Raw genomic sequence first — 10,464 nt, 5'->3', positions numbered from 1 at the left:
GTAATAACTCTAAAATATTTTTAGATACTTAAAAAGAAATGTCGAAATTATATCGCTGATGTAAAATAAAAAAAACTTTATATGAAAAAATAAACTTTATCGACACTATTGAAGAGTAANAAATCAAAGTAGCGAAAACATTTCATTGATTTAATTACATTTACAGATAGACATGTAACTAAGATTTTCTTTATACATATATATGCTAATAAGATTATAGTCGCATTTTATGTTTTAGCAATCTGATTCTTTTTTGTTGTGTTATTTTGTATTTAATAATAGTAGTATGGCGTGTACCATTGCAGTAATGCTATGGAGAAGATCCCAAAACCCAGGATTTCTTTTGCCCAGATCGACGGTTGCACGAGTTTCGTTTACTTACATCCCGTTAGGGATGTAAGTAACACAGAAAATGTTTCTGCATAGTAATCATTGCACAGACATCTTATAGATTAGGTTGAATTATGTTGTTTCATGTGCTATGGTGTGTAATATAAGCAAACTATTTACTTCGCAAATATACTAGCAACGATTATGCGCAATCGGAATCTGAGCAACAAGCTTCTGTGCAAACATTATTTAGGCACAAAATCTGTGCAACCGTCGGTCTGCGCAACAAAAACTTTGAAAAAAGAAAATGACAAGAAAAAGGAAGGACACAAAAAAGGAACTTGTGAAATAAATTAGGTAACTTAAGATGTAAAGGGGAACTATGTACAGAAGTAGTGACAAAAGTGAGCAAGAAACAGAAAACAGAAAAAAAAGAAACGTAGGTGAGAACAGAAGAAGATGAAAAAAAAGTAAAGAAGTGGAAAAGAAGCTAGAAAAAAAGGAAAGGATAGCAAGTAAAGGGACAGAAAAAAGAAAAGTAACAAAATGAGGACAACGTGAAAGGGAGAAGACAAAAAACCAACTAAAAAAACATCTAAAATGAAAAAAAAGAAAAGATAAAAAAAAAGACTTTAATAAAAGAGATGAAAAAAAACTAGATTAGAACTGACGGGTGAAAAAAATTTTGAAAGACATAAGGGCTAAAGGTAAGATAAAAAATATGATAAAGCTGATTGAGAGGATAAAAGCAAAATGATATGGGTGAGAGTGGACAAACAGCAAAATCAAAAAATAAGGTAGGAGACACCTAAAAATATACAAAAAGAGAAGATTTGGATTGCGTAATATGACATGGAAAAGAAAAAAAATAAGAAGAATGTTGACAGTACTTGCGGTAGCAGAAAAAAAATATATGGACGGAAACACAATCAGAATTGAGAAAGAAACTGTTACAAATGAGATAAGAAAGGATAAGCGTTAAAGAGTAAAACAACCGGGAAAAAAAAGGAAAAAAAGGGAAGAAGGAAAAAAGGGGAGGAGGAGAAAGAAAAGGAAATAGAGGTAAAAAACTGAAGGAAGAAAGAAGGAAAAAAGTAGAAAGAAGAAAGGAAAAAAAAAAGAAAAAACTCTTCTGCTTAAAATTGAAGAATTAGTACATAATGATATTAATGAAGACAAGAATAAAGAACAAAACATATATAGTAGACGATAGAAGAGATTCTGCCGAAAAGTATAGGTGGAAGATGCAAGAAGTAGAAAGGAAAACTAACAAAGCAACAGCAATAAGAGAAATGTAATGATAAAGGGAGTAAAAAAAGTGGATGAAATGAAAGAGAAAGAAGAAGAAAAAAGGAAAAAAGATGAGATTAGAAGAATAATGGTAGAAAATAATAAGAGCATACGTGAAAGATGGAATAGAAACAGAAACGAGAGAATTGTAACATTGGATGAAAGAAAAGAAAGAAATTGAAAAAACAATAATAAGAGAAGGATTTTAATGCTACAACAAGTAAAGCAAAAAGGGAATTAAAACAGCAAGGGTAAGAGGGAGAAAAAAGCAAAAAAAGTTACAGGACGAAATGGACGAAATATTCGTCATTCATGATGTCATTTTTGTACACTATTTTCACGACAATTCTGTAATACTGCATTAAGATAATTCGCCATAATGCAACAGTTCTGTCACAAAAAAATTTTGTACATAATATTTGTCAACTATTGGAAAAGATTTGTTATGCATGTCTATAAATATATACATGAATTAAGGTGATTTCTTCATATGCAATCATAGTTCTACATAGTTTAAACAGCACATAGATGAACTTTTTTTTTCACATATTGGAAACTTACTTTTTGATATTATTTTTGAAAATACACTGCTAAGATGATTTGCCATATCGTTATTCTTTTGCCAAAACAGTATTTGGAAAGTATTTTGGCAAATACCTACAACTATTTCATAAAAAGATAACTAATTTTGTCACATCTATGTCCTAAAATATATCTATATAAGTGCAACTTACAATTTTGACAAAAGGGGAACTACAACGTCAAGGAGAAGATGGAAAAAAGGAAACCAAGGTCACAGGACGAAAAAGTAAAACGGAAGGGTAGATTGCTAATGAATAGTATTCAGAAGCTAGGATGGTAAATTTAAAACGATGATATAAAAGAGAATAATGATGGAGAGTACACGTCCTTGGAAGAAAGAAAGGAAATGATAATACATTATGTAATAGAAAATATAGTGTCGAAAAAAGAAATAGAAAAATTACAAGTGATAAAAAAAACCCTCAGATTATTATCTGCTGATTGTCTATGTAAGAAGCAAAATACAGGATAAAAAAGAAAATCAAGATGAGGATATAAAGAAATAANTGTTGTGATCACTAGAAAAGAAAAAGATGCAAGAAAAAAAAAGAAACGGAACAGAAGTGGCAAAAAATTAAAAAAAACTAATAATAAAAAGGGTATTCAGAGAGCAAAGAATAAGAGTAAGACAAATTAAAAGAGGGTGATAAGATGAGTAGTGTAAAAAAGAGAAAAAGATGAGACAACGTTTCAAAAGATGGAGTAAAAAAGCAAGTGAAATAGATACCCTTACAAAAAAGAATTACTGGCAGTAATATATTGCGGTAGTGGTAATATTTATATTACTGACTTTATTTACATGTAATCGGCAATAGTTCTTTTTCGTAAGGGTAAATGTTAAAGAAAAATGCAACATACAGAATTATGTACAGAGAAACAAAAGAAAAAAAAATTCAGAAGAAAAGGAATAGGTATAAAGGCGAGAATGGAAAGACAGGTGTGGAAAGTTCTAAATAAAGAAAGAAAGAAGAAGAAAAGAGTGATCAGTAATAAATTCGCAAACGTAGAAGGAAGATGCAATTATTTCTATTTTAAGAAACTATTTGATTGCACTAGAAGAAAGAATAAAAAGAAAAAATACATGGTTGAAAGAGAACACAATAGGACTCGAAGAAGAATGGTAGAGATAAAATGAAAAGAAAAAAGCTTTTGAGAGAATAAAACAAACAAAAAAGAAGAAAAGAAAAAGGACGGAGAAAAAGAAAAGTGAGACGAAGAAACAAGGAAGAAGATAGAGATAACAAACTTAAGAAATGAGAAAAGAAGAAAAAAAGGGAAGAGAAAAAAGAGGTAGAAAAAAGAGAGAAAAAAATGTAAGCTGACGTTGTGGAATAGTGTCGGATTTCAAAGTAAGAATAAAGAGTCCCGGGTAGAACTGAAGAATTAGAATATAATGGTATATTAAACACATGGAAAAATACAAAAAAATGCTAAATGATAGAAAAGATTCTGACGGAAATGTATAGATGGAAAGTGCAATGGGTAAAAAGGAAAATTATAAACGGGACAGCAATAAGAGGGATAATAATAGGAGTAAGAAAAAAAAAAGATGGAGAAGGAAAAAAAAAAGAAAAGGAAAGAAAGTATAATGATGAAAATGGTAACCTTTGAAGAAAAATGCTGTAGGGTAATAGGAGTATAAGTGACTGATAGAATAGAGAAGAAAATGGAAGAATTGAAGAATTGGATAGAAGATAAGGAAAAAATAGACAAAAATAATGAGAAGAGAGTTTAATGCTAAAACAAGTGAGACAGAAAAATTAAAAAGCAAGGAGATAAGGGCAAAGAAGGTAAATGAAGGTGAGAAGACAAAAAAGTGAAAAGGGAGAGGAGATTGCTAATAAGTAGTATTGAGAAGCTAAACTGGTCAATTTGAGACGATGATATAAAAAAGAATAATAATGGAAAATACAAGTGATGGACAAAACAAACTCGGATTATGTTTTGGTGATAGTTTGGTGATGTGAGAAGAGAAACAAGGAGGAAAAAAAAAGAAAAAAAAAGATGAGGCTAAAAAGAAAACAACAATGTGGTCAAAAGAAACGGGACAAAACGTAAAGAAGAAGATGCAGGAAAAAGAAAAAACGGCAAAGAGTGGCAAAAGATAAAAAGAAAACTTAAAAAAGATATTCGGAAAGCAGGGAGTAGCAGTGAAAAACAATAAAAGAGGATTCTAAGACAAGAAGTGTAAAGAAGAAAAAGAAGCTGAGACAAAGTTCCATAAGATAGAGGAGAAAGGCAAGTGAGATGGATGGTTATAAAGAAAAAAAGCAATATACAGAATTATGTGAGAAGAAAAAAAGAAAAAAAATTAGAGAAGAGAAGGTATAGTTAGGAAAGCAAACATGGAAAAGAAGGTGTGGAAAGTTGTAAATAGAGACAGAAAGAAGAGGAAAAAAGTGATCACTGAAATAAAGTTGCGAGAGTGAGAAAAAGAAACAATTGCCTTTATTTTAAGAACAAATTTGGTGAGTGTATTTGTCAAATATTGGAAAAGAGACGTTATGCATGTCTATAAATATATACATCAATTAAGTTGATTTCTTCATATGCAATCATATTTCTACATATTGTAAACATCAAATAAATGAAATTTTTAGTAAGTTAAAAAAAGAGATGCGAAAAGAAGAAAAACCGGAAGAAAAATGGCAAAAAAGAAATTTAAAAAAATAATAATAAAAAGGATATTAGGAAAGCAAAGAGTAATAGTAAGACGAAATAAAACAGGATGATAAGACAAGTAGTGTGAAGTAAGATTAAAGATAAGACAAAGTTTCAAAAGATGAAGTAGAAAAGCAAGTGAGATAAATGGATATAAAAGACAAAAGCGATATATAAAATTATGTAGAAAGAAAAAGAAAAAAAATATTTGAAAACACAAAAGAGAAAGAAAGTTCTAGCGTTGTGGAATGGTGCCAGACTTCACAGTAAGAATAAGGAGTCCCGGGTAAGATTAAAGAATTAGAATATAATGGTATAATAAATAAGATAATTCTCTATTATATAATGATATAATAGAGAAGGGCTTAAATTAAAATTTAAACCCTCATTTTATTTTAGATATGTTGACGATATTATTCTGACGGCACCTGCGGATGGTTTCACTTTATTATTAGATACGTTCACTAATTATAATAAGAGATTGCAATTCACAATAGAAGTTCAAAATAATGATTCTTTAAGTTTTTTAGAGGTTAAGATTTTAAATTTTCACGGTAAATTAAGTTTTGATTGGTACCATAAACATACTTTTTCGGGTAGATACTTGAATTTTTATTCGGCCTATCCGCAATCACAAAAAATTTGTACAGTTTTAAATATGGTTGATAGAATTTTATTATTATCTGACCCTTGTTTCCAACAAAATAATTTTAAATTTATGATTGAGGTGCTTCTTATGAATAATTATCCTTTACAATTTATATTTAGGATTATTAAGAATAGAATTAAATTTTTAATTCATAACAGATTAAATTTAAACATTGACAATAAATTTGTCTGTCATTCTGATTTTAAAATTGTTAAAAAATATTTTGTTTTTCTTATCTTCCTGATTTGTCTGATTCTTTTTTAAGATTTTTTAAAAAAACTAAAGAGATTTCTTTGGCGTTTCAAAGTTTAAATAAATTGAGTAAATTCATAAAAGTTGGAAAGGATAGGTTAACTCATGATCAAAATAAAGATGTGGCTTATCAAATTAATTGTAATAATTGTAATATATCTTATGTCGGACAAACGAAGCGTAAATTAAAGACAAAAGTTAGTGACCATAGAAATCAAATTAATAGAAATTCTGATTTTGTTTCTGTGGTTACGGAGCATCCTTTAGAGACTGAACATGACTTCATCTGGAACGACGTTAAAATCTTAGATATGGAAAAATTTTTTTATAAGAGATCAGTTTCAGAAATGCTCCACATCAAGTTACAAGAAAATCCAATAAATGTAATGTCGGACACAGACAAACTAAAACCTTACTTTCCCTTTTTAGAATTGTATAAATCGAAAGTTTAGAACGTTACTTTTGTACATATTTTGTAAACATGTTTTTCGACTTATTGCGAACCTTTTGATATTTTGATTTAATAGTGGGGATGTCTATATATATTTNAAGAAGAAAAAGAAGCTGAGACAAAGTTCCATAAGATAGAGGAGAAAGGCAAGTGAGATGGATGGTTATAAAGAAAAAAAGCAATATACAGAATTATGTGAGAAGAAAAAAAGAAAAAAAATTAGAGAAGAGAAGGTATAGTTAGGAAAGCAAACATGGAAAAGAAGGTGTGGAAAGTTGTAAATAGAGACAGAAAGAAGAGGAAAAAAGTGATCACTGAAATAAAGTTGCGAGAGTGAGAAAAAGAAACAATTGCCTTTATTTTAAGAACAAATTTGGTGAGTGTATTTGTCAAATATTGGAAAAGAGACGTTATGCATGTCTATAAATATATACATCAATTAAGTTGATTTCTTCATATGCAATCATATTTCTACATATTGTAAACATCAAATAAATGAAATTTTTAGTAAGTTAAAAAAAGAGATGCGAAAAGAAGAAAAACCGGAAGAAAAATGGCAAAAAAGAAATTTAAAAAAATAATAATAAAAAGGATATTAGGAAAGCAAAGAGTAATAGTAAGACGAAATAAAACAGGATGATAAGACAAGTAGTGTGAAGTAAGATTAAAGATAAGACAAAGTTTCAAAAGATGAAGTAGAAAAGCAAGTGAGATAAATGGATATAAAAGACAAAAGCGATATATAAAATTATGTAGAAAGAAAAAGAAAAAAAATATTTGAAAACACAAAAGAGAAAGAAAGTTCTAGCGTTGTGGAATGGTGCCAGACTTCACAGTAAGAATAAGGAGTCCCGGGTAAGATTAAAGAATTAGAATATAATGGTATAATAAATAAGATAATTCTCTATTATATAATGATATAATAGAGAAGGGCTTAAATTAAAATTTAAACCCTCATTTTATTTTAGATATGTTGACGATATTATTCTGACGGCACCTGCGGATGGTTTCACTTTATTATTAGATACGTTCACTAATTATAATAAGAGATTGCAATTCACAATAGAAGTTCAAAATAATGATTCTTTAAGTTTTTTAGAGGTTAAGATTTTAAATTTTCACGGTAAATTAAGTTTTGATTGGTACCATAAACATACTTTTTCGGGTAGATACTTGAATTTTTATTCGGCCTATCCGCAATCACAAAAAATTTGTACAGTTTTAAATATGGTTGATAGAATTTTATTATTATCTGACCCTTGTTTCCAACAAAATAATTTTAAATTTATGATTGAGGTGCTTCTTATGAATAATTATCCTTTACAATTTATATTTAGGATTATTAAGAATAGAATTAAATTTTTAATTCATAACAGATTAAATTTAAACATTGACAATAAATTTGTCTGTCATTCTGATTTTAAAATTGTTAAAAAATATTTTGTTTTTCTTATCTTCCTGATTTGTCTGATTCTTTTTTAAGATTTTTTAAAAAAACTAAAGAGATTTCTTTGGCGTTTCAAAGTTTAAATAAATTGAGTAAATTCATAAAAGTTGGAAAGGATAGGTTAACTCATGATCAAAATAAAGATGTGGCTTATCAAATTAATTGTAATAATTGTAATATATCTTATGTCGGACAAACGAAGCGTAAATTAAAGACAAAAGTTAGTGACCATAGAAATCAAATTAATAGAAATTCTGATTTTGTTTCTGTGGTTACGGAGCATCCTTTAGAGACTGAACATGACTTCATCTGGAACGACGTTAAAATCTTAGATATGGAAAAATTTTTTTATAAGAGATCAGTTTCAGAAATGCTCCACATCAAGTTACAAGAAAATCCAATAAATGTAATGTCGGACACAGATAAGCTAAAACCTTACTTTCTCTTTTTAGAATTGTATAAATCGAAAGTTTAGAACGTTACTTTTGTACATATTTTGTAAACATGTTTTTCGACTTATTGCGAATCTTTTGATATTTTGATTTAATAGTGGGGATGTCTATATATATTTGGCTTGTTTATGTTTTCTTGCCAGTACACAGTATATTGTTGTAAGTCATCAACATTATTTCATCTATCTGTTGGTGACGTAGTGTACTAAAATATTTTTTTCTTTTTTAATTAAGTAAGTTTTATATATTATTTTTTATTTTTCTGTGATATTTNATTTGCGCTTTTTTTATTGATTGTAATTTTTTTTTCTTTTGTTAGACTTAATTTTCATACTGAAGAAGGTCAAAAATTGTGTGACCAAAACGTCTATATTTATTGAATAAAGACAACTTATTATACACGGCCATACTGTATTTTATGCTCGTATCGGCCTTTAGTTTAAATATTTTTGACTATTTCACGAGCGATTGATTAATTTTTTCACGCTAACTGCAATGAAGCGTTCTACGGATTTCAAGATTAACTCTTTCTTTTACTTCATCACTATCTATTTTGGAATTACCAGCGCAATTTTTTTGAAAAACTGGATATCCATAAATCGTAAGCTTATAAAACTCAAAACCAGATTATATTTTTTGAAAACATGTGTACGTCATGATATTGTTCCTCCACACATCTGTAATTTTTTGAAATATTCCAATGAATTATTCCATTACAAAAGCTCTTTAAGAATTCGAAGATATGTACAAAGATTTTTCTTGAGTATTTTAAAGTTGAAAATTCGCGATACATACAGGAAACTTTTGTTTTTACAAAAAACTATTTGTAGTTTGAACAAAACTCTATATCAACANTTACCAGCTAGTATATTAAACAATTTCTTTTACAAACAATATAAATTTCTTGACAAATTTGTGTGTTTCCAAACTCTACACATTAATAAAAGAATTGATTGGTTAATTAGTAAAAAAATCCGTACTGACATAAAAGAAATTGAACTATCTCTTATACCGTTGAACATGTGGTTTCGTGCGCTAACAATGATTCTGGGAAAATTCGAGATAAATATACTTACAAAATGAATGACAAACCAATGTCTCCTGCTTTTAATTATATTCAAGTTAACGCAAGTAGTTTTAGTAATTTGACTTCAAATTCCCTTTTTGACATTAAGGAGAAATGGTTTGTTAATTCGACTTCTTTTGATATCCCAGATGTAGTTGTCCAACTTTTACAACTAGGTAAAAATTTTAGCATGCCTATTATTAGAAAGGACAACTTATTAGAGGTGATAAAAGATTTTGAAAATAATTTAAGGTTCTATAATAATAAAAAAATCGAGGAATCGTTGAGATCGCACGTTATCCCAATTTTAACCAATTATTTATGTACATCACAGAGATTGAGTGAGATTGATAAAGAATTGTTATTTTGACATAAACAGGTTTCGATTTTTATAAAAAATCATCCTGATATTATATTTACACGTGCGGATAAGGGTAATGTGACTGTTGCTGTTGATAGGACTTCTTATTTAGAAAAGATTAATNCAATGCTCAGTGATGGTTTGACGTATTCTCGCGTTAATAAAAATCCTATAAAAAACATAGAAGATAGTCTTAATAAATTGTTAAGAAATTNGGTACAAAAAGAATTTATTTCAGATCTTACTTACAAATCCATCAAATCTAGTGATGGTTTGTTACCTCGGGCTTATGGAATACCAAANATTCATAAAAAAGATAATCCGTTTAGATTAATTGTTTCCACGATTAATAGTCCGTTACATCACTTTGCTGAGTATTTNAATAAATTGATTCAGAAAAGCATACCAGTTGCTAATAGCTATGTAAAAAATAGTGTTGATCTTGTTAACAAATTGAGAGGTCTTACACTGCAGCATGGTCATTTGTTTGTGTCTTTAGATGTAAATTCCTTCTTTACAAACATACCAATCGATCTAGCTATAAAAGGGATTAAAGTCAGATGGAAATATATTAGAAAAAACACAAAGGTTCCTTTGAATGAATTTTTAGAAGCAATAAATTTTGTTTTAACATCGACTTTTTTCTCTTTTGATAGTAAAATATATAAACAAACTTTCGGAACGCCTATGGGTTCTCCCTTATCTCCAATTATTGCTGACATANTTATGCAAGACCTGGAGAAGTTTATATTGAAAAAATTAAAATTTAAGCCCTTATTTTATTTTAGATATGTTGACGATATTATTCTGACAGCACCTGCGGATGGTTTCACTTTATTATTAGATACGTTCAATAATTATAATAAGAGATTGCAATTCACAATAGAAGTCCAAAATAATGATTCTTTAAGTTTTTTAGAGGT

General features: G+C 28.6%; 1 protein-coding gene across 1 annotated transcript; it reads left to right on the top strand.

The window, feature by feature from the left end:
* Positions 1-9,370: 9,370 nt before the first annotated feature.
* LOC109863201 lies at positions 9,371-10,096 on the top strand (the record flags this gene model as incomplete). Its single annotated transcript, XM_020443421.1, has 2 exons — positions 9,371-9,403; positions 9,560-10,096. Coding segments are annotated over exons 1-2 (570 nt in total), but the record flags the coding sequence as incomplete, so codon positions are not given.
* Positions 10,097-10,464: the final 368 nt, after the last annotated feature.

The sequence above is a fragment of the Pseudomyrmex gracilis genome, unplaced genomic scaffold (assembly GCF_002006095.1).
Source record: "Pseudomyrmex gracilis isolate BER0280 unplaced genomic scaffold, ASM200609v1 scaffold_3547, whole genome shotgun sequence".
Classification (NCBI taxonomy): domain Eukaryota; kingdom Metazoa; phylum Arthropoda; class Insecta; order Hymenoptera; family Formicidae; genus Pseudomyrmex; species Pseudomyrmex gracilis.
The sequence above is the reverse complement of the archived record's forward strand: the minus strand, read 5'-3'. Positions and strand labels throughout refer to the sequence as shown.